The following is a 22838-nucleotide window of genomic DNA, read 5'->3' as shown; positions in this document are numbered from 1 at the left end:
TTATCACACCACATAAATATTCCCCGACAAAGGCATAGGGCTATCGACTGCACGTCGCAATGAGCCACCTTTGCTACACATGCCATATGCCGCACAATACCCGGTCACAAGATTACAATATGCGTTCGCCACTGTATGAAAAGAGCAAATGCCGCGCTGCGGTGACTTGGGCTCACTCTTATTGGTCAAGCCAGTATCAGAAAGAAAGACCCACTTCAATCACCGCACTATACTATAGCAGCACAGCTAACGTCACTTCAATTAATTCTGTTCAGATGAATGCAATACTCTCACTGCAGCTCGCTTTCTAGACGTAATATTAATGGCAAGTAGCAGTATAAAATATACAAAAGAGAGAAAAGTCCCAATAGTCAAACAACTCAGGAACAGGAAAGCGAGTGTGAAAGATAAGATCAGAGCGGCGTTTGGTAGTGGATCTCTATCGCCGCTCTATACACAACCCCAGTCTCACGACTCAAATGTAGTATACTAGTTTCCTTCTATATAGGAAGGGTAGGGTCTGCACTCTCATCAGGACTGCAACTATCAATACCAACAACCCCACTCATCAGAACTGAAAGACATTCCATACCCACGCTTCTAAAATCACAGCAACAATGTCCTCACCACCACCAACCTTCCCCTCCTCCCTCCCAACAATGGCCATGACCACCCAAGCCATCCACGCCGACGACACCTTCACCCCTCACCGCGCCATCGCCCCAGCCATGCACGTCGCCGTCACATATCGCTACACACGCGATTCCGACTCCCTAACACCGAACGACAACACAGACGTACGTATCTCCCTACGCCTTTTCACCACCACCACCTCCTCCTCCTCCTCTTCAAACCCAACCTAACCACTAACCCTATCATAATACACGTATAGCCCACCGCCCCCCAAGACTCCCACATCTACGCCCGCTACTCCACGCCCAACACCGCCCGCTTCGAGACCATCCTGCGCAGCCTCTTCAACTCCCACCCAGTCCTCACCTACTCCACCGGCCTAGCAGCCTTCCACGCCATCCTCGTACACCTGAACCCCCGCCGCATTTTCATCGGCGACGGCTACCACGGCGTCCACGCCGTCATAGACATAATGAGTAAGCTTACTGGGATGAAAAAGCATTCTCTCGAGGACCTGGAGCACAATATACGCCCCGAGGCAGGCGATATCATCCACGTCGAAACGCCCGTGAACCCCACCGGCGAAGCGCGGAACATAGCATATTATGCTGGGATCGCAAGGTCTGTAGGGGCGTGGGTGACTGTTGATGCGACGTTAGCGCCGCCGCCTTTGCAGGATCCGATCGCGTTGGGTGCGGATATCGTAATGCATAGTGCGACGAAGTATATTGGGGGGCATTCGGATTTGTTGGGTGGGGTGTTGGTTTTTGGTCCTGGGGCGGTGGAAAGGGGGTGGGTGGAGAGGATGAAGAGGGAGAGGTTGGTTTTGGGGGCTGTGATGGGGAGTTTGGAGGGCTGGTTGGGGGTTAGGTCTTTGAGGACGTTGGAGTTGAGGGTTAGGAGGCAGGCGGAGACGGCGGTGGGGTTGGTGAGGTGGTTGGTTCGGGAGGTTGGGGAGGGGGATGGGTCGGTTGTTGGTAGGGTCGTGGAGAGGGTGAGGCATGCTTCGTTGCAGGAGGAGGAGGATGGTGGGTGGTTGAAGAGGCAGATGAGTGGAGGGTTTGGGGCTGTGTTTGCGATCTGGGTGAAGAAGGAGGAGTGGGCTAGACGGTTGCCTGGGAAGATGGTGGTTTTTCAACATGCTACGAGTCTTGGAGATGTGGAGAGCTTGATTGAGTGGAGGGCGATGAGTGATGAGGGGTGTGATAGGAGGTTGTTGAGGGTTAGTTGTGGGTTGGAGGATTTGGAGGACTTAAAGGGGGATTTTGTGAGAGGGTGTAGGGCTTTGCTTTCTTGATATGAGTTTGATGGTTGGTATTTTTAAGTGTGTATATGATTTAAGGGCTTGATGGTAATTGTTCGTGTGCATAGTTCTATAGCAGTAGTTGCTTTATATACGGTGCTAACCATACTGTCTTGCATTGATGATGTCTACTTACAGCTTCTTAAAGAACGTCGACGTATCCCCCATCGGAACCCTCACCCGCATAGTCTCCTGACAAAGCCCATGCGCGACGGCATAAAAGCCCAGACATCCGGCCACAAAACCAAATGCCCCCGCTACTTGCATGACCTTCAGGCTCAACTCTTCGTCTCCGTCTGCCTGAATGAAGTTGGCCGCTGCGGTCAGCCCGAAGCAGATCTCGATGGCGACGAATATTGCAAAGTACACGACGTTGCTACTCGCGGGTGAGCCATTATTTTTGAGAGATACCCCAGGATAGACCTACATTGCGAGACTGGCGATGACGAAAAACGTATTGCAGACGGTCCAGACTGAGATTCTTGGTTTAGTACATCTATCATGAATGGGTTAAGGCGGTTTACTCAATATAAAGAACCCCATGGCATTGTAGTACTCGGATGTTTTACCACCGTAGGCTTCTGCAATACCTAGACTGGGTAACAGGATGGCACCGTATCCGCCGTAGAAGAGCCCTGTTTCAGCCTATTAGTTCCCACACTGCGTCTGCTGCTGTAGGTGATGTTGAATGGGCTGACCAAATGCACTGAGCACCGTATAGGAAAAGGTGTTTCCGCGAACAAGCTCCCACTGAGCAGATATCAACAATGCGATGCAGCCGACAAAACAGAAGTTCCCTATAAAGACATCTTGCACAGATACACCCCGGAATCGCATCATCGCTAGGGAGAGCGTGAGTAGTGTCGTGGCAAACCCACACATGCCGAGGGGGCCCTATATAGAAACTAGTTAACGTTGTGATGCCAGCAGGGAATTTTGTTTCGTCTGCTTACGGGGTCGCCCATTCGCTGATGTAGGTTGGTCGGGATAGGATTGCCTGGGTGCTTGTCGACAGTGTTGGAAAACATTGTGATCGCTTGGATTTTGCTCGAGGAAATCATCTTCCCTGAATTTTATCGAGGTGTATCTCAAGCAGTTTCATAGATCTGGTTCACTTCCGCTCATGTAAAATGGAACAGAGTTATTAGCATAGAACGTATATTACGCGTATCGTGCGAACCCCACCGCGGTCTTTGATACAAATACCGATACTATTTATTACATCGCCGACCGGCAATCACCGCACCTCGCTACCCAATCAAACAGCAAGGGTTCGCCGCGGCAATGCACGTCAAGTATTCGCCGAAAAGGCAGCATGATATGCCGCCTGTATCTCCTGCCCTATACCGCTTACTCCCTCGAACATTTTAGCCGATTCCATGGAACCAAGTATTGACTCAACGCCCTGTCGAAGTTCGCGCAGCAACCTCTCGGTGTCTTGTATTTCTGTGTCCGATTCGGGCTGATGTAGAAGGTGGCGATAGGTCGACACTTGATCGGAGATCAGCGCTGCACGAAGTCTGTAGTACGTCATGAGCAACACATAAGAGCTCTGCATAGCGCCACAGACAAAAAATGGCAGTATATGAGATGATGCTGATAGCTTATATCGAGAACTGCGAGAGCCTAAATCTTCGAAGGCGCGTGATATAGCAAGTGCTGATTTGAGGCATATTGACGACGACTGTTCTTCAGTAAATGGAAAGAAAGACTCGAATCTCGGTTGAGAACGTAGTTGGGCTGGCTCTGCCTTGTCCTGGATGGCGGCTATGTTGCAATGCTTGTTCAGGAACAAGGGTATGTCCATGAATGCACGGTATCGATGAAGTCTTACGCGAGCTCTAGAAGTAGCAGTCAGTAGGTTGACAGCAGTGTCTATCATGTCATATCCATACAGATGAATCAAGAGTCGGGCAATCAGCAGCATATTCCGTACTGCACGTGCGTCGGGTCCTGTCCGAAATTGTTCGATGGAAGGCGTGACTTCCAACTGTCTCATCATAGTGACTATATGTGAGTCTAATTGCTGGATTTTCTCAGACATGTTGGATGACACTGTGGTCATCGCTGGATGGGCCTCGTTATTGTCCATAATTTGCCAAACAGTAATGAGTGTCTTTTCGGCCTGTAGGAGCAGCGGCCAGGGCTGATAGGGGTCAGTAATACAGTTGCTTAGGAAAATAGTCCCATCTATGGAAGCTCAAATACCTCTAATGTGGTGTTAAATGAAGGATAGGGTGTTGTTATTCTGGGATCATCGAGTGTGATGATGGGTGACTGAGAGCAGTTAGATATATGAAACATTCAGGCTACCTAATACTAGGAGACTCACTACTTGTTGGTCAACAGATGATAGATAAAGCACAAACATCTGCAAAACTTGTCAGAAACCCTAAACATCGGAAAGCTGAAATAACTCACCGCACTCCACCAGGCGCGGCGTGGTGCCTCCATTGCTGTGATACCTAAACAATGCAAGCCAAGATCCATAGCGGCCGTAACAACTTGATTAGCGCGACTCCGCATTCGAGATACATTTCCTCTCTGGCAGTACTCGTAAATGCTCAGCAGGACAAGGGCTAGAACAGGAGACAGCTGTGAAAGGTTAATGGAGGCCATTGCTTGTCTCGGAAGTAAAACTTGACATGTACGATCCATCTCTTTGTCGACTTCACTGAACGCTGCTTCTGCATACATCTGTGCATATGAACGTCTCGACTGAACACTAGAATCGCTAAATGCATCTGAATCTTGAGAAAGTGGTATCAAAACCAGGACAGCAGAGATAGCCAATGTGAGTGCCGAGGCAGGCCAATGCGGCAGTGAAGATCTATCAATACTTCCGGTGCTAATGCTCGGAACCTCAACCACTACTGGTCGATCAGTGATTTGGTCCGACAGAGGGGGTTGGAGAATCGGAAGGAAGGGGTGAATATGTATGTAGTAAGAGTCGAGTCTGCGAACGTCAGTCAATCAAGACGTCACATTCGCGGTATTGGAAACCAACATCTCTTCCTCAGACGCATATACGCGCAAATGTGAAGACTGAGCAGAACCTATAGTCCCATACACATTACCCTCAACATCTGGCACCAGCACCTCACCCGACCCATCTATCGAGCCCAGATCTAGATTTCGGATCCCACTAAAAGGATTGAGTAGATGAGCTATATCCGACAGATCATAATCTCCAACCACCTCGCCAGAGATAGATGGTCTCTGTGTAGGGGCTGGTAGACTCTGCTGAGCTACCGAAGGAAATACATTGGGATCGTGAGGCGAATGATGCGGAGCGATATTGTGGTGGGTGGATGACTCTGCACGATGCCGGAATCCGCCGCGACGGCTTGGACGATAGACACAACTCAATCCTTTATGAGAGCACTGTTTTAAAGTTATATATCTTCCATGAAATGCATCGTAGGATTCTTGAGAAGAGCCTTACTCTGCTACATGGGTGGCGGCCATCGCATCGGATCTTGCGCGCGCGACTAGCAGATAGGTTAGTATGACAATAAGAATGGGACAATAAGAGCTCACCAAGCGAGACATGCTGCCCTGCTTGGTTGTTTCTGGATGGGGTGCATGGTGTGGCGGTATAGTTGATGGAAAGAGGTGAAGTTGGATGCATTCCCAGCCATCATTGTAGTAAATGCTGGATGCGGGTTCCACTCTTCGGCGTTGTAATGGTATTACCGTCACTATCTTTTATAACATTACGGGAATCTATACAACCGCGGCAGATCTGAGTGGACTACATTATATGCTGTGGAGGCAGAAACGATAACTATATCTGAATCCATCTATTCAACTAAGCCTAGACATTAATCATTGATATTACGTACTAGTAGTTCCTATCTATCAATACCCCCCGCCATGCTATGCGTATCATGCCAAAACCAACAAAAAAAGACCAGAGGTATCTCAAACAACAACAATCTGACAACCAACAAATAAATCCCAGTGAACAGGAACAGAACTTTTAACCCGGCCCGTCTTCACATCAAATCATGAAAAGACAAGCCTATAATAATCGAGGGCTATATATGAAACGCAAAGGGTATAAGAAGGAAGCGAGCAAAGGAGAGAAATAAAATCAGTACCCGTAAACCGAAGCGCGGGACCACTTCCCCCTCGCCCTAATGCGCTTCCCATAGATATAAAACAAATAAGGGATCGGAATCAACGCAACAGCCACAAATCCCAACACACTCGCGGCCCAATCCACGCCCAAACGATGAAACATGATATTAGCGAAGAGGGGGAAACAGCCCGCGAACAAACTTCTCAGGAATGTGTTCGCGGCGACAGCACTGGCAGAAACCTTCTGGAAGGTATCGATGAGGTAATTCAGGGCGGCTTGGAAGATGGTAAAGAACCCGAAGCCCATGCAGACAGCGCCAATGATGGGAGCGATCCAATGGATATGGGGATCACTAGTCCAGGCGAAGATGAAGAGGCCAGCGGCGAAGACGATTGAGCCGAGCATCATCGGCGGTAAACGGGCTTCGGGGACGGGGAAGTTATTGTTCGCTTTGAAGCGAGCTATATAGAATTTCTGGTTGAAAAGGTTGATGCAAGCGCCGAAGAGGATGCCGACGAGGTACGCGAGGAAAGGTAAGGCGCCGACGACCTGGTTCCAGCCGCGGACTTCTTGGAATTCGATGGGGAAGGAGGCCAGACTGAGGTAGAGGATGCCGTAGACGAAGGAGGCGTAGATGGCGACGAGGAAGCAGATTGGGGTGGTGAGGAGGGCGAAGGGCCGGATGAGGTACTTGTTACCGAGTTCTTTGAAGGTGACGTCCCATTCTTCGTGGCGGGCGTGGAGCGCCCAATTGCCGGTTTCGAAGCGGAGGCGTTGCGCTTTGTAGACGAGGAGAACGGCCGGGTAGCTTTCGTCCAGGAAGATCAGGTCCATCGCGAGGAAGAACATCATCATGATTCCCGTGATGTATTCCGTCCATCGCCAGCCGAGGTAGCTTTGGCAGATGGCTCCGCCGACAATCGGACCTAGTACTGGTCCACCGACGACTGCCATGGCGTAGCCGACAATGGCGGCGCCGCGTTGCTCCGCGGTCCAGATGTCGCTGAGGACTCCGCCGGTGTTGGTGACGGGAGCGGAGCCGAAGAAGCCGCAGAAGAATCGGGTCAGCATGACAGTTTGGAGGTCTTTGGCTGTGGCGGTGCCGAAGGAGAAGATGGCGGCGATGAAGTAGGGCGCGAGTACGGCGGGCTTGCGTCCGTAGACTTCGGATAGAGGTGCCCATACGAGGGGACCGAGTCCTGACTAGGTCAGTTTATGCGCAGAGAGCGAATGATGGTATAGATGAAGACCTACCGAAACCGAACAACAGCAGCGTTGTACCCAATGTCCCGACTTCCTCTCCCACGCCAAACTCCGCATCGATTTGCTTGGTGCCTGTGGAGAAACTGCGCTTTGTCAGTACCTGGGATATACATTACTAGATCAAGGATCCGCGGAAACGGTAGAGGAGCAAGCATACATCGAACTAGCCCAAGTCGCACCTATCGCACGCACCCACTGTCAGCACCATATCACCTAAAGAGGTTTAAACAAGTATAACAGCAACCGCACATACCCATAGTAGTCAATCCATACAATATCGTGGTAACCGCCTTCTTGCGAAAACTCCAATTCATCGGCCTATACGGATCATCCGGCCCTTCAAAGTCGACAATGACGTCCTCGGAGGTCTTAGTATGCGACAACGGATGCGTGAAACGGGCAGTTTGCCCCGGTTCGCGACTGCGAATGCGCGAGATCACCGAATGCGCACGGTTCTCGAGCGCCGACATGCCTGATGCCGCGGTGGTTTGCTTCTCCAATGCAGTCGGGTCGTCCGGGTGCACGTATGCGCTGTGGTGGTCTTCGGAGGACTCGACATCTTCGGATGAGAGCGATGAGCGGGAGTGCTCGTGTCGCGACATCTTGAAGAGCAGCAAGCAGTATAGATTTACTCAATCAATTGACTTAATTCCGAGTTGATAAACGGTAAATAGAATCCTTCCAGTCACTATGCATATGCGAGGGGAGAAAATGATATCAGAGGGACGGAATTAATTAAAAAAAAAAAAAAAAAAAATGTCCCCGATAAAAATGATGTAAAATAAATCTCCGAATCTCCGAAAAGCAAAAGTAAAGGTGGGATAAGATAATTGCCGAACATGCAACAGGAATATTTGAGATTAGTTTCAACCCGCCACACGATTGAGCAAGTACCTGAGACAAATGGATGAATGAATGATTCAACAAGTGGAGTCAAAGATCCAAATCTCCTCTCAGTCAGGGCAGGATATGTCAGTATCTTTAAGGCACAGTTCTTCACTGGCGTGGAACCGAAGCCCGAAGCCGTTTTACCCGGAGAGCAGCGTCATAAGCATCGGACGTCCGATAACGGGAGGACCTTCTTTGCATTTGCCGCACGCTGATTCGGCCAATTCGGTAGAATAGTCTGCCGGATCGACGTCAATTTCCTGGATAGATCAGGTCCTTTTCAATCGCCCTATACGCACCATGAGTCACATCCTGCACGTATCCCAGCCTGACAGGGCAATTCTACCCGGCCAAGAAAGAGTTCGCTTGTCAGGGACGGATGCATCCGATGGGGCAGATAGGTGACAGGGCCGGAAACTTATCCGACCCACGGTGATCGTCGCCACCGCTAGAAAGTCTAACTGTCGGTCAAAGAATTCAAGAAAGGTCTACTATGGTCTAGACGAGGCGAGAGATACGGGCGGGTCATGTGTATCTATAATTGTCGCTCCTACGTGGTCAGGGTACCCTTGTTAAAAAAAAAAAACAACAAACATGCATTGATTGCTCCGTCTATCCCTTTAATGTCTTGTCTTATCGTAATGTTCCAATGCTGGCGGTAAATGTACAGCGTCATAATACATCAATCATCCATCCTCATCCGGATGTTGTCGCGTGCGCACTCTCCCATTTCTCAACGGCCTCCAGTGCGGCCGTCACTTTGAGCCCAACGCGCGCGTCTAGTTCATAGCTCTCCCACTTGGCCGCCTTCTCTAGGTGCTCCTTACATTCGTGCACTTGGAGGCGCTCCAGCTGTATATCGTTCTCGGTGCTTCCAGCAGCTGGTTTCTCGCTAGATGCCTCCGGTCCTCCGTGAATAGCACTGTACGTCGGCCGTTCCATCCACAGATTGGCCGCCATCTCGAAGTGTGCCACCGGGTAGATCCAGTCATCCTTGAGATGTCCAGTAAATTGGGACTTGTCCTGGCTGAAGATGCTAGTGCGAATGATCTCTTTCGCCTCATCGTGCCGGCGCATGGCACGGAAGACGGCCGCACGCAGGAGCTGCAGAATAGCCTTCTCTTCCGTACCTTCGCGTGACCATGTCTTATTGGCATCGCTTTCGGACCACGCCAGCTTCGTCATGGATTCTTCCAGCTGTTCCTGCGTCATACGACTGTGTCCATTCCAGAAGAAAATCATCTCTTCAATTGGATCCACCCCCACGGCATCCACCAAAGGCACCTTCCACTCCTTGGCGCGAGCCTCCCACTTGGCGATCTTGCGAGAAACAAAGACGTCAAACGGCAGCTGTCGAGCCATGAACTTCTTCTTGCCAGCCAATGGCGGTGCCTTCCGGAAGTACTCCACGGCCTTTTCAGCGTGTTTGGCTGCCGCGGTGGCATCCGTTCCAGCAACGTTTCGGTAGAGGCTGAGGTGGGCCGATCCTGCAATATAGTAGTAGAGAGATCGAGACCAAGAGTTGAGTTCGACGCACTGTAATGGTCAGTTTGATTACGATCTTCTATACGTCAATCAGGACAGCATACCTCGAGGAAAGACTCTGCACAAAGCTCGTATCTGTGAAGATACATGGCGTTCAGACTCCGTTCGAAAACCCGCAGCGCCTCGACCTGCTTGAGCGGACTGCGGTCTTCTCCACAGAGCAGCTCCAAGGCAACATCTAATTTCTTGTTTGCCCCGTTCATCCTCGACTCTTCCAGCAGCCACAGTTGACTCTTCGGGAAGCGCTTCCGCATCAGGGCCAGCAAGGCCTCTAGCCGTTCCTGGGGATATCCCTGCACGTCATCGCCAGGAACGGGATCGGGCATGATATCGCAGTACCGGACGAAGCCGTTCGAATAGCCGAGAATGGAGAAAGCGGCGAGGGCACCAATCAGGTTGTGAAATTTACTGGCTTGCCAAAGCATCCTCAAACCGCGTTCCTTGTCTCCGTGGAAGCCAATGATTCCCAAAAGCTTACTGAACGCGGGCGGGACCATGGAAATCAGAAGCAAGAGAATTCCGAAGCAGAAGTTGGCGCCGGAGTGGACGAACACGTCGATCTGGTTCTTGAAAATGTCCGAATCAGGATCATGGCTCAACATATCAGAAGGACCTGATGCTGATGTTTCGGAGTCCGCAGAAATTGAAAGATCCGAAAATCCCTTCTTCAGGTCGCCAGGCTCTACCGGCGATGCAGGAACGGACGTGGGCCCCGCTCCCTGCCCAACACCCCGTGGCAGACTCTCCGTAGAGGTAGTATCCCCGGAGTTCCGCGCCTGCATGATGAATTTTTGCTCCATCTTAAGAATAGCGTCTAGGGTGATATAGGCCTTTCTGAGCTTATAGAATCCTTTGATACTTTCCGTGAGACTTTCATTCAGGACGCCGACGACAGCGCTCATGAGCTGCGCCATGGCCTGGCAGAGCGCAAATTCCGTCCCGGGAGCATATATTTGTGAGTGGTACGTATTGGGCGCATGAGAGTTGTGTTGCGCGCGATGCTGGTCGTTGGCGGCACTCGTCTCGGCGGCATTGAGTCGCTCCGAGGCTATAGAACATCAGTCATCAAGGACACCTCTAACAGGACAGTGGTCACACCGGTTACACACCCTGACGCATGATCTCCTGTTCAAAACCCAGTGTGGCCCGGATGAACGCAACGACACCTCTGCCAAGCTATATACCAGCCACGAGTTGTAGATCAGCAGAGGCACTACAGAGCTAGTGACTTTGAAGATCGGCAGGTACTTGTCCAAACCAAAGGCATACGCACATTATGAAACGACGAGGTTCCTTCGGAAAGACCGTCTTCGGCGCCGTCCACATCGTCATTGAGGATTAACGTGGCAGCTGGTTGCCCAACCGGTCAGTCAGCAGAGCGCCTTTAGCACTGACCCCGGAAGAGCGGGGATTCGATCACGCATGGAAAATTGGACATACCCCTCATAGCATCCTCAACTTTAAGTCCCAAATAATTGATTGTCAGCATTAATCGCATTCTAGACGGGGCTGAGAAGACCTCTGTGCTCACTCACGATCTCGCAGTTCGGACAAAGAGTCCAGAGACTGGGTGGAGGCCGGCTTCTTGCCATAGAGCCAGGAGCCTACGCGAAACATATTCAAAAAGAAGGGAGCCCAGTCAAAACCAGGCCTGCAGATAGAAAATAAAACTAGAAAGGAAGTTGTGCACGAGACGTATGGCGATCAATTAACCAAGAACCGAAGGGCCCCGAAGCAGACGTAGATGGAATGGGAAGATGATCGAATCTCCCATTCGATACGCACCAAAGACGTAGCGAGACTCCGGGACCATAACCCAAGAAAAAGAGAGAGGTGGGGGGAGATGCAAGAGAATCAATAACAATAGTCCAAAGGCGAACAAATTGTACGGAAGTAGAAAAAAAAAAGAGGCGACTCCGACCCAAGGGCTGGCTAGGCCGGATGGCCTGGGGATTATAAGCAACGGGGACCAGAAACAATAATAGCGTCGAACCCACGGTCCACTTTGCGGCGGCGAGGCGGAGCAACTGACTGGAAATTACCGGGAGTTGCTCACGAACAAGGCTCTCAGAGATCACGAACCAAGTGATTTAGCGCATCGGGTAGAGGGGATCGGTTTTGAATGTCTCACGAATGGGAGGGAGGGAGGAAGGAAATGTTGGACAAAATGGGAGCTGGGGTCATGTCCGGTATGTCCGGCAAGACTGGAGGGGAACTGAAGGGGAACAACAATAAAGCTTGACGTCGTCAGGTCGATTTGACCGACTGCGGACTAGTCTACTAAGTAAGTGATAGTGCCGCCGCCCAGCCAAAGTTGAACCGACGCCATCGCCTGCGTCTCCGCCTCCGCCGCCGCCGCGACTCTCTCTCTCTCTCATTCCATTTACCTTGCTTGCCAACAACCAACACCACCTACCACCGCCACTTTCAATCTTCTGATCTGTCATCTCTCATTCCTCACCTCTCCTCCTCCCCCTCTCCTTCTTTGATTCCTTCGTACGACCCCTCCTTTCACCTCCCTAAAGCCACCTGTCCGCTGTCCTTTCCCCCCTCCCACTCCCACCCATCATGTCGAATCCCACCGCGACCCAGGACACCAAGGCCGAGCCTACCCAACAGCCACAGCAACAGAAGCCCCCCGTGCTGGAAGAAGACGACGAGTTCGAGGACTTCCCCGTTGAAGGTTAGCCATGAACCAGGCCGCTGGTCTTCCCTATCATGCAGAAGAGGGAGCTAGCTCCGCTTCCATCCCAGACAGACAGCCGGCAAAATGAAATAATCTTACGGATGACGGATTGCGCTAACCTCGGAGCTTTTATTATTTACTTGCAGACTGGCCCCAGGAGGAAACCGAACAAGGATCTGCTGCCAACGGCGCAAGCGCTCACCTGTGGGAGGAGAGCTGGGATGATGACGATGCGGCCGAAGACTTCTCCAAGCAACTGAAGTACGTTTTCCCCCAAGCCAAGCCAAATCAACCCTTATCGGTCAATTTCCATGGGCGCAATATCTCTACTCTCCCCATCGATTTTACACCCTATATAAAGCTTAGAAGGACTAACATGTATCTTTTCAAACTACAGAGAGGAACTGAAGAAGGTCGGGGCATCTAATTAATAGAGATCATGTTAGATGATGGACGGGTTGTCGGTTTTAATTGAGATGAACACACACACATACACACACACGCAAATTCCACGAAGCATTAATCAACTAAACTTGATTACACGTGCAACTTCTACCCTCACGCGGCTCGGTAGTGGATCGATGAAACAATTGTCGATAGAACTTATTTGAGTAAAGAGATTCGTCTGTCTGTCTGTCTGCTTTGGCGGTGCCGGTCCAGTGGCTAAGTGGCTAGCCCTGATGCGCGCTCGTGGTGGAGGATTGATTCGTCTACAGAGAATAGGTCGTCGCGTCTATCGTGGGAGGTCTGGTAGCAGGCTTGCTTGCTTGCTGCAACTTTGCTGGAAGCGGTGTATGTGCTGCATAAGCACGTTTATGTACTTTCTACGATTTTATTTACACACACACCCATTACTGGATGAATCGAATCGAACCCACCGACTATCAACTTCTTTGTGACCTTCTTGTTGCGACTTCATTTGAATCCCCCGCTCACAGCTTCGGACCCGTCACTAGTCAGAGATTGCATCATCAGAACCTCTCTTGGATATGATATAGGCAAAACGCATATTTTGTTGAGATTAATTATCATTCTTTGTACATTACATTCGTAAAGTGGTCCCCTGTCTTGAGGGGGCGCCGGGAAGGCTGACAGGTAGGGTACTACAACAAGCCCGCCTGTCCAACTAGTCCAGAACATGGAAGCTCAACCACAGCTCATCCTCCTCCAAAGAAACATGGGACGGATTTTTGTCATGCAGCATCATCTCCGCATATCCAGTGTGATAATATGTCTTGTTCAAATTTACTTACTCGACAGGGCAGCAACACCGGGCAGCTCCTTGCCCTCAAGGAGCTCCAGAGAGGCACCACCACCGGTGGAGACGTGGCTGAGCTTGTCCTCGACGCCGTACTTGGCGGCGACGGTGGCAGTGTCACCACCTCCGATGATGACGATAGAGCCGGACTGAGCAGCGGAGACGACGGCATCGAGGGTCTTCTTGGTGCCGTTGGCGAAGGGCTCCAGCTCGAAGACGCCGGGGGGACCGTTCCAGAGGATGGTCTTGGCCTCGGCAATGGTCTGCTTGTAGAGCTCAACACTCTTCTCGCCAACGTCCAGACCCATGTAGCCGTCGGGAATACCCTCAGCATCGGTGGCAGTGCCAGTCTTGGCGTCAGCAGCGAACTTGTCAGCAGTGACGTAGTCAACGGGGAGAACGATCTTGACGTCGTGCTTCTTGGCCTTCTCGACGACCTCGCCGACGATCTTGCTGCCAGCCTCGTCGAAGAGACTGTTTCCGATCTTGACACCCTCCAGGGTCTTCTTGAAAGTGAAGGCCATGGCACCGGTGATGATCAGGCTGTTGACCTTGGGGAGCAGGTTGTCAATCAGCTGGATCTTGTCGGAGACCTTGGCACCACCCAGGATGGCAAGGAAGGGGCGCTGGGGGCTCTCGAGAGCCTTGGCGAAGTACTCGAGCTCCTTCTTGACGAGGAAACCAGAAGCCTTCTGAGGAAGGTCAACACCGACCATGGAAGAGTGGGCACGGTGAGCAGTGCCGAAAGCGTCGTCTGTGGTGTGGAGTTAGTACCGAGCTCATAAACTACTGCTGGCCTCCCGAGAGGGGATCGCGAGAAAAGAATGGCTTACTGATGTAGACATCACCAAGAGCAGTCAGGCCCTTGCGGAACTCAGCGACCTTCTCCTTGTCGGCCTTGACCTTCTTGCCCTCGGCATCCTTGGAGCTGCCCTCCTCCTCGGCATGGAAACGCAGGTTCTCAAGGAGAACAATCTGGCCACCAGTGGCCTTGTTGACGGCCTCCTCAGCCTCGGGGCCAACGCAGTCCTCGGTGAAGACAACGCTGCGGCCAAGCAGCTTCTCGAGCTCGGCAACAACGGGCTTCAGGCTGTACTTGTCGTTCTTCTTGCCGTCGGGGCGGCCCAGGTGGGACATGAGGACAACAGCCTTGGCACCATTGTCGATGGCGTACTTGATGGTGGGCAGAGCACCGACGATACGCTGGTTGTTGGTGATCTCCTTCTTGTCATTGAGGGGGACGTTGAAGTCGACCTGTCCATTGAATCGACTAATTAGCATTGAAGCGCTACCTAGACCCCACGGTGGTGATTGATGGAAAGGTGGGGGTTTCCAGGGCAACAACAACATACTCGGATCAGGACACGCTTGTCCTTGAGGTCGACATCGGTGATAGCGAGCTTGTTGGTAAGAGACATGGTGAACGACGGTTCTACGACAGTCGGATGGGGTCAGAGAATGGGAGAGAGAGAGGTGGGGTGACAAAAAGAAGGGAAGGGGAGATTTTGGGGGGGGACAGCGTAGTATTAGTAGCACCACGGGGTACGAGGGGATTAAGAAAAATGCCTACTTAATAGGTCCGCGGTGAGCGAGTCTGGTCACTCTAGGCACTGGAAGCTACGACTTCATTCGGTTCGGCGGCGGGGTAAAAGTGGTGGTTATGGGCTGGTGGTGGGGCAGCCGGTGAGAGAAGAAGAATCGCGGGCGCCTCGGGCTGATGCGGGACTGATGTCAGCGACCGTGAATCGATGACGGAAGGGTCCGGGGCCTCAGGGGTGAACATTATGCCTGTTATGCCCCGTTCGGAGCCCCTTAGCCTCGGATCATGGCTGCGATGGGAGCTTCTGCTGCGTCCGGGGGTGGATCTATCAAGCAATCGTTCCGATATTTCTCGTCTATGGAAGCCGGCTCGCTCTCGTGGGGACAACCCCGCCTACAGGAGATATTGGAGCTTGTGCCTGGTTCAATCCCGAAAAAAACACTGGTGTATTCCTTTTGTCGACATGGTTTATCGATCAATGCAATTGACTCCGGTGTACCCACGTTGCCGGACGAAGATGACCTATACACCACCCATGAGAGGAAGAATAACAGAACCCCCAAAGCTCATTTACAGCGCCCAGTAAGCACAAAACAACGCAGGGGAAGAAATAATGACAGACAAATGAGGGAAGAAACGATTGAGAACCTTGTGGGAGCCAAAATATGAGCCCGCTTCTACCCTTACTCGTCCTCCGAAGAGTTGGTCAACGACAGATACGCAGTCCAGGCGATACCGACGGAGGACACAAAGGGCTGAATCAATATGTATCAGTATCACAGCGCACACGACATCTGTCACAATGGAACTCACAATCTGGAACTGGATAGGTACGACACGGAAGTTCAGGATCTGAACAGCGGGCCACAGGACAAAGTTGGCCTTGAGGGTTGGCAGATAAACGTCCTGGAACTTGCGAGTCAATGCTCTCCTTCCTCCTCCCTCGGCGACCGTCATGAAGGAAAAGAAGCACGCCAGACCTGGTGATGTCATTAGCAAACAGAAAGCGTGTTCTTCTTCCTCTGGAGACGCTTCATACCGAAAGGAGCGAACATCAGCTGATCCACGCACACTCTCTTGAGAGCGGGAATCGACGGGTTTCTCTTGGTAAGGGGGAACGTCCTGGACAAGAAACCGAACCAATGGAACTGAACTGGGGCCATGAAGAAACCGTATGACATGAAGCGAGTCAGGCGCTCAAAGTCGAAGGCCGGCGCCAAATGTCTAGCATGTCCCAGCTCTCCAAGAGCAGGCGGCTTCTCTTTATCGAGGTCATGGATCTCAATCGAGATGAGATCGTTACCATCAGAGGGTCGGCGTCCTCCACGCGCTTTGAAAGCCGTGATCAACTGTGCGACCGTGTCTGCGATCCCACCAAGGATCTAACATGCCGTCCAACGTCAGTCGATCATATGCCAACGACAAATGATTGGTTCGAAGGAGCTCTTACCGCATTGGTCACCATGGTGGTTAAGACTAAAGACGACACAAAGTCAGTCAACTCCTGAAGGCGCCTTAGCAAGGGAGTAGCATGACAGCCTTACCTGGTTTCTCCGCATAGTAAGAGTTGAACTTAGCGGCAAGTCGCATTGCAGCCGCCATTTCGATGAGAAAGATTATGGCGTGAAGCAATGGCTAAAAAGGAGAAGATTGGAAGGAGTGAAATTAGTGATGAGTTCCCTCATAGGACAAGATTTATTTGTAAGACAATATTGCTTTTACGACAAAAATGTAAAAAGCCCCCCTTGGGTGAGATAGGATGGAATTGAGACCAAAAGTTTCACATACCAGACGGCCGTAGATGTACCTCCGATTGAGTCCATCGAGTATTCTTCGACGACCAGTGGAGAACATGACGAAGGGCGATGATAGACGATAAGTGATTGGCAAGATGGAAGGGGATCGAAGGCGAACGGCCTGGAAATCCCGGTTGGCGGGCTCGGGGCGAGTATGACGCAAAGGACTGCCAGAAAGCGCGCACAGGCGAAACAAGGGCGAGCAGGGCGAATACTAAGCAAGCCTCCCGACGACTCCTGGAAACCCGGGCGTCAGTGATCGTCTCGTTAGGTGTCGATGAGACGGGCGTACGGTGTACTGTGTACAAAAGAAGAAAAGAAGAAGCAGGTTAGATTTGGGTTTAGGTCGACCAGCGATTCAAGCCCCCGTTAAATAGAACGAACAAGAGGAACGGTAGTATTCTTGAGGCAGCGAAGATGCAAGATCGAGGTCATGTCATCTTGCCGGGGGTTCGAACTTCTCCCCCGCCCCTTGAACCAATCCGCTCGCGTGATCACCCGCCCATCTCCGCCCGCCCGCCGCTTTTTGGGGCGGAGGGTCTGCATTGCCGCTTTTATAGCCCCCCCCCCCTTCTCCTTTTTACTTAGGGAAATCTTATAATGACTATCTACTACTAGTACCGTCTGGGGAGATCCAGCGCTTAATACGTACAATTAAATCCTCTATTGATATGATATACATGCAACTCATCATCAGACTTGACGAATATCTATTCCTTATCACCACCCGCTAATCCCATCACCCCTTGAATCATAAAGATAGCCGAGTCCATAAACATGCGTCGTAGCTAGCCAGCCTTCAAGCTATCTATCATAAGGATAATCCAGACCTCTTCTCAACTGATCACCTCGGTCGGCTTTCCTTTCCTGTCAAAGGAATGGATGTCCGGGAGGTCCTTAATATCAATCATCTCATTCGTATTTACATCCACCAGACGTACAGCTTCCAGACGAAGTGCTCCCACCGCCAAGGGAAGCAATTTCAATTCCGTAGAAAAACAGGTGCCAGGCAAAAGGGGACTATGATATGATCAGCTAGGGTAAATGGAAGAGGAGATGTGAAGCTACTCACCCAGCCCGAACGTCAGTACTCAGAGAAATGAGTTCTGCTTCCTGGCCAACTACACTCTTCTGGAGTGCATGAACGATGTTGTCATCTGTTACAGCTTCCGCGACCTGAGCATCTTTGCGGCTCGTCGCAGATGAAGAAGATGGTCGCACGGTATGTCCCCGTGGGTCCAACTTCTTCCGGCGAGGGATTGCAACTATCGAGAATTTGCGCGAACCGGAGGATCGGTTCACGATGAAGATACTCCAAGCAAAGGGCTTTCCCACTTCGACATGTGGAGGGCCACTGAACGAAACCGATACACCAAGGCCTGCGGTTGAGTATGCCCGCTCTCTCAGGGAGCTTCGATTAGGCGTGGCGGTCCCCGCTGCGGCGTTGCTTTGGTTGGGTGTCATCGGAAGACTTGCAGGGCGGTTGTTCCGTTGTAGAGCTTGGCTAGGACCCCCAAAGGTTGGGTTGAGAACCATGGAGAAATCAACGTTGGTTCTCCATTGCATCAAGATCCGCGGGTTACAATTGTCCGACAGGTGGATGATTGCTTCTAGCGAGATATCCAGGACACTGACCATCACGGTTGTTGATGGATTTGGGTCAGGCGCATAGTCGGGCGTTAACTTGTATACAAGGGTGATATCATCTCGCGGCTGGCAGCGGATGGGCGGAAGCAGCCCTGGTGCATCTGTGAGTGTCTCTATCGTTCCATCCGACATGCTAAGCTCTGCTTTGTCAAATGTGACATCGCAATTGAGGAATGGTGTCACCTCAAAATCGAGGCTTGCAACGGTAGTAGGCCGCCCGCTATAGGCATTCAACCGAGAATAGCGTATCCTTGCACTGGCAGCAGGAACTATGCGTATGGGGTGGCCGGAATGCTGCTGGACGTTATATATGGGGTCTTCGCTGTATTTCGCCGGTACAACTCGCAAAAGCCTAGATGCGGGGAGGAATGGATCTTTTTGATCCAAGGATTTGTCACTCGATAGCGGCTGTAGAATGTTTGTAGAGGCCGGGATCAGAGGCGGGAGGTAGTCGTCTCCCCGAGACTCTTGCTGTCGGGTTTCAGCTGGGTTGAGGCTAGCGGAGGCGATGAAGAGGAGGGAAGGGTGTTGAATGCGTATGCGAGGACGCTCTGAAGCTTATCAGCACGGCAGGGTGCCGGAACATGAACGGGGACCTTACTCAAGAATGCCTTGACACTCCAGATCACATATACGTGGTTGCCCCCACCGGTGTCTCCCTCAAACTCATTCACCACCACCAATGGCTCCTGTGAATCTACAACCCCTGAGAATATGAGGTCCCGAGTCGGAGTCGGATTCTCCGCGACTGTCTCGGCTGGATCAATGGCAAAGGCATCGAGTCGGACTTCGAGGTGCGGAAGATACTGTTTCAAGCTAGGTGGGGAGCAATTGGATAGTCGTAGGACAACGCGAACGGTGCAGAACTCATCTGTATCACGCTACATATGAGTAAGAGATAGAGCTCGATCAGGCCAGCAGGTCGTAGCATACCGAAGAACAGAAGAGAGCGTTGCGGTATTAGCGAAAGCACAGAAGTGAGATCATCTGCGCCTTTTTCTAAAGCAGACGTCAGAGCTGCTTCTAGGTCGGCATCTGAAGCATGCGGGACAACTGTATCTAGAACAGCATGTCTGAGGAATTCCCCGGGGATGTCGAGACTCGGCATGGCGAGAACAACAGCCGCATGCTCTTCTTTTCGTAACGGGGTAAAAGGATAGCACGCGCACAGGCAACCGACACCAGGAAGGTCAAAAGAAGGCAACAGACGGAATTCCCCTCGATGCGCATTTAATTTAAGAGCAGCCAGGGACCCAGGCGCGCCGGGTGGAGGTGTTCGATACCCCGGGACGGTGCAAACACGACAAACAACCTTAGCGCAGGAACCCCGGCGAGCTTCTTCGAACGCTGCTTTTTCCCGACCTTCTCTTATCGTCGCAACAGCAGTATCTGTCCCCGGCAGCTTCTGCAACTTCGATATGAATCCCATGAATGGTCCGGCTGGCGCGCCCTCCCTGTGGCAGGAGGCGCGTAACTCTGATGGTCGAGTTTACTACTACAATGTGCAGACGAAGGCGACGCAGTGGTCGAAGCCCATCGAGCTGATGACGCCGGTTGAGGTATGTGTCCTCCTGCCCTTTTTGATGACATTGCCATATATTTTCTGTACTGGATTCTAATTTATTGTCAATGTTCATATAGCGTGCGCTGGCAAATCAGCCATGGAAGGAATATACTGCTGAGGGTGGTCGGAAATACTGGTACAACACCGAAACCAAGCAAAGCACTTGGGAGATGCCAGATGTTTACAAGACTGCTCTGGCACAGGCTCCGGCGCCTCAGGCTCCTCCGGTGGCGTAAGTTTCATACCCAAACTTGCCTCTCAATGCGCTTATGAGACTAACGTGTTTATGCATAGGGCCCCGACTTTCGTTGCAGGTGGTGTTAGCTCGTTTTCTTCTTACCCTCAACAGCGTGACCGCGACGACTATGATCGAGGCTATGGCGACCGACGTGGAGGATATGGCTCGATGGATACCAACGGCATCGCCGCGGCTCCTATCCTAGGTACACAGCAAGCCGAACCCGAGTACGGCTCTCTCGAAGAGGCAGAGAACGCGTTCATGAAAATGCTGAAGCGCCACAACGTGCAACCCGATTGGAGCTGGGAACAGACCATGCGTGAAACCATCAAGGATCCTCAGTATCGTGCCCTCAAAGACCCCAGAGACCGCAAGGCAGCATTTGAAAAATATGCGGTCGAGGTTCGCATGCAGGAAAAGGATCGGGCGAAAGAAAGATTCGCTAAGCTCAGAGCAGATTTCAATACCATGCTGAAGCGCCATCCTGAGATTAAACATTACAGTCGCTGGAAGACCATCCGACCGATCATCGAGGGCGAAACCATCTTTAGATCTACGGATGATGAAAACGAGAGGCGCCAGCTCTTCGAGGAGTACATTGTTGAGCTCAAGAAGGAGCACATCGAGGAGGAAGCTGTCAAGCGTAAAGCTGCCATGGATGAGCTGGTGACTATCTTGAAGTCCCTGAACCTGGAACCATACACACGCTGGTCTGAAGCACAGGCGATTATTCAGTCGAATGACAAAGTCCAAAGCGACGACAAGTTCAGAACCCTGAGCAAGTCCGATATCTTGACTGCATTCGAGAACCACATCAAGTCCCTTGAGCGGGCCTTCAATGATGCGCGTCAGCAACAAAAGGCTGCAAAGGCGAGAAAAGAGCGCCATGCCCGCGAGCAGTTTATCGAGCTTCTGAAGGAGCTGAGATCTCAGGGTAAGATCAAGGCTGGAAGCAAGTGGATGAACATCTACCCCTTGATCCACGAGGATCCTCGGTACGTCGGTATCCTGGGTAACTCCGGATCTTCTCCCCTGGATTTGTTTTGGGATATGGTTGAAGAAGAAGAACGCTCACTGCGTGGCCCGCGTAATGATGTCTTGGACGTACTTGATGTGAGTGTGATCAAACCCGGTTTTCTGATTTTTGTCACTAACCTGTACTCAGGACAAACGCTTCGAGGTTACACCAAAGACCACTCTGGAGGAGTTCAACTCTGCTGTATCCGGCGATCGCCGCACGGCCAACATTGATCCTGAGATACTCCAACTGATTTTCCAGCGTATCCAGGAGAAGGCTATCCGACGAAGCGAGGAAGAGAAGCATGCTGCGGACCGTCATCAGCGCCGCGCTATAGATTCACTGCGTTCCCGGATCAAGCGTCTCGATCCCCCTGTTCGTGCAACTGATACTTGGGAACAGGTGCAGCCGCGGATCGAAAGATTCGATGAGTACAAGTCTCTGGAGACCGATGAGCTCCGACAAGCCGCCTTTGACAAGGTCATCCGCCGCCTGAAGGAGAAGGAGGAGGATGCGGAACGAGACCGCGAGACCCGCGATAGGGATCGCGGAAGTCGCCGTGATCACCACGACCGTGATCGTGATCATCGCAGCGGGCCATCCTATAGAGGCGAAAGAAGGGGAACGTCTAGCCGTCTAAGCCGGACCCCAGAACCAGATGCCTACGAGGCAGATCGCCGTAAAGCCCAAGCAGACCGTGAACGCTCCTACCGCAAGGCCAGCGGCTTATCGCCCGTCCGAGAGAGACGGGAAGAGCGTGATCGAGACAGGGAACGTTACCGTGAGCGTGAGCGGGATAGGGACCGCGATCGTGACTGGGACCGGGATCGCAGCGCACGCCCTCTTAGCCACTACGAACGCGAGCGCCGCGAGCGTGAGGAAGAGCGCGAACGCCTCTATCGCACACGCGGTGATCCCCGTGGAGGTCGGGATGAGCTGGATTATGGTGCCGATACCCGAAGCACCACAAGCAATGATCGTAGGCGCAGACGCGACAGCGACACGGAAAGTGTTGCCAGTCGCTCTGCGAAGCGGTACCGACGTGATAGTCGGGAGCGCGAACGCAGCCGCGGTGCCAGGCGAGACCGGGACCGTCGCGAGCGGACTCCAGCGGCAACCGATGATGGAAAGAAAGAGGAAAAGGCCGTCCACTCCGGTAGTGAAGAAGGGGAGATTGAAGAAGATTAAGTAGATGCGCACACACTACTACCCGTTTCATAGGTAATTGCCAATGGACGCTGACTGACTCTACACTTGTAGTGTCGGGTTCTGGTGGACGCGTCTGTCGTCTTTGCTGCCCCCGTATATCGACTTTGTATGTCTAGCGCTCACACGATTGATATATGCATTTCTTGACATGTGAAAATACAAATAC

The 22838-nt window shown here is 51.9% G+C and overlaps 10 protein-coding genes across 10 annotated transcripts; 3 read left to right on the top strand and 7 right to left on the bottom strand.

Annotated features, from left to right (window-relative positions):
• Positions 1–659: 659 nt before the first annotated feature.
• BO79DRAFT_223958 (cystathionine beta-lyase) lies at positions 660–1930 on the top strand (the record flags this gene model as incomplete). Its single annotated transcript, XM_025683635.1, has 2 exons — positions 660–797; positions 893–1930. The coding sequence occupies 2 exons, from the start codon at positions 660–662 to the stop codon at positions 1928–1930; spliced, it is 1176 nt and encodes a 391-aa protein (XP_025544321.1).
• Positions 1931–2068: 138 nt separating this feature from the next.
• On the bottom strand, positions 2069–2964 carry BO79DRAFT_267645 (acetate uptake transporter family protein; the record flags this gene model as incomplete). Its single annotated transcript, XM_025687063.1, has 5 exons — positions 2069–2312; positions 2364–2409; positions 2461–2571; positions 2635–2830; positions 2890–2964. 5 exons carry the CDS (start codon positions 2962–2964, stop codon positions 2069–2071), a joined length of 672 nt encoding a protein of 223 aa, XP_025544320.1.
• A 263-nt stretch (positions 2965–3227) lies between these two features.
• On the bottom strand, positions 3228–5523 carry BO79DRAFT_267639 (Zn(II)2Cys6 transcription factor; the record flags this gene model as incomplete). The annotated part of the gene is made up of 7 exons (XM_025687062.1): positions 3228–4082; positions 4145–4213; positions 4269–4307; positions 4358–4892; positions 4944–5320; positions 5382–5427; positions 5477–5523. 7 exons carry the CDS (start codon positions 5521–5523, stop codon positions 3228–3230), a joined length of 1968 nt encoding a protein of 655 aa, XP_025544319.1.
• Positions 5524–5753: 230 nt separating this feature from the next.
• On the bottom strand, positions 5754–8065 carry BO79DRAFT_164189 (MFS transporter). The gene is made up of 4 exons (XM_025679177.1): positions 7537–8065; positions 7441–7462; positions 7275–7366; positions 5754–7219 (listed from the first exon to the last, which is right to left on the bottom strand). The coding sequence occupies exons 1-4, from the start codon at positions 7883–7885 to the stop codon at positions 6033–6035; spliced, it is 1650 nt and encodes a 549-aa protein (XP_025544318.1). The 5' UTR covers positions 7886–8065; the 3' UTR covers positions 5754–6032.
• Positions 8066–8867: 802 nt separating this feature from the next.
• BO79DRAFT_136543 (TTC39/IML2 family protein) lies at positions 8868–11333 on the bottom strand (the record flags this gene model as incomplete). Its single annotated transcript, XM_025678084.1, has 5 exons — positions 8868–9707; positions 9761–10764; positions 10826–10892; positions 10990–11066; positions 11252–11333. The coding sequence occupies 5 exons, from the start codon at positions 11331–11333 to the stop codon at positions 8868–8870; spliced, it is 2070 nt and encodes a 689-aa protein (XP_025544317.1).
• A 951-nt stretch (positions 11334–12284) lies between these two features.
• On the top strand, positions 12285–12833 carry BO79DRAFT_250114 (proteasome regulatory particle lid subunit SEM1; the record flags this gene model as incomplete). Its single annotated transcript, XM_025685797.1, has 3 exons — positions 12285–12399; positions 12549–12663; positions 12800–12833. The coding sequence occupies 3 exons, from the start codon at positions 12285–12287 to the stop codon at positions 12831–12833; spliced, it is 264 nt and encodes an 87-aa protein (XP_025544316.1).
• Positions 12834–13112: 279 nt separating this feature from the next.
• pgkA (phosphoglycerate kinase pgkA) lies at positions 13113–15259 on the bottom strand (the record flags this gene model as incomplete). Its single annotated transcript, XM_025685189.1, has 4 exons — positions 15013–15259; positions 14494–14914; positions 13656–14414; positions 13113–13201 (listed from the first exon to the last, which is right to left on the bottom strand). Exons 1-4 carry the CDS (start codon positions 15076–15078, stop codon positions 13113–13115), a joined length of 1335 nt encoding a protein of 444 aa, XP_025544315.1. The 5' UTR covers positions 15079–15259.
• A 617-nt stretch (positions 15260–15876) lies between these two features.
• On the bottom strand, positions 15877–17209 carry BO79DRAFT_24352 (Mpv17/PMP22 family protein). The gene is made up of 6 exons (XM_025685295.1): positions 16989–17209; positions 16745–16835; positions 16651–16676; positions 16240–16582; positions 16014–16180; positions 15877–15955 (listed from the first exon to the last, which is right to left on the bottom strand). The coding sequence occupies exons 1-6, from the start codon at positions 17052–17054 to the stop codon at positions 15884–15886; spliced, it is 765 nt and encodes a 254-aa protein (XP_025544314.1). The 5' UTR covers positions 17055–17209; the 3' UTR covers positions 15877–15883.
• A 492-nt stretch (positions 17210–17701) lies between these two features.
• On the bottom strand, positions 17702–19819 carry BO79DRAFT_185937 (TRAPP trafficking subunit Trs65 domain-containing protein). Its single transcript, XM_025680440.1, has 4 exons — positions 19577–19819; positions 19245–19514; positions 18069–19194; positions 17702–18016 (listed from the first exon to the last, which is right to left on the bottom strand). The coding sequence occupies exons 1-4, from the start codon at positions 19749–19751 to the stop codon at positions 17833–17835; spliced, it is 1755 nt and encodes a 584-aa protein (XP_025544313.1). The 5' UTR covers positions 19752–19819; the 3' UTR covers positions 17702–17832.
• A 342-nt stretch (positions 19820–20161) lies between these two features.
• On the top strand, positions 20162–22838 carry BO79DRAFT_206460 (snoRNA-splicing protein PRP40). The gene is made up of 4 exons (XM_025681977.1): positions 20162–20202; positions 20285–20439; positions 20502–21558; positions 21611–22838. Exons 1-4 carry the CDS (start codon positions 20188–20190, stop codon positions 22649–22651), a joined length of 2268 nt encoding a protein of 755 aa, XP_025544312.1. The 5' UTR covers positions 20162–20187; the 3' UTR covers positions 22652–22838.

This window comes from Aspergillus costaricaensis, assembly GCF_003184835.1.
Source record: "Aspergillus costaricaensis CBS 115574 unplaced genomic scaffold BO79scaffold_2, whole genome shotgun sequence".
Classification (NCBI taxonomy): domain Eukaryota; kingdom Fungi; phylum Ascomycota; class Eurotiomycetes; order Eurotiales; family Aspergillaceae; genus Aspergillus; species Aspergillus costaricensis.
This window is presented reverse-complemented; position numbering and strand designations above follow the sequence as displayed.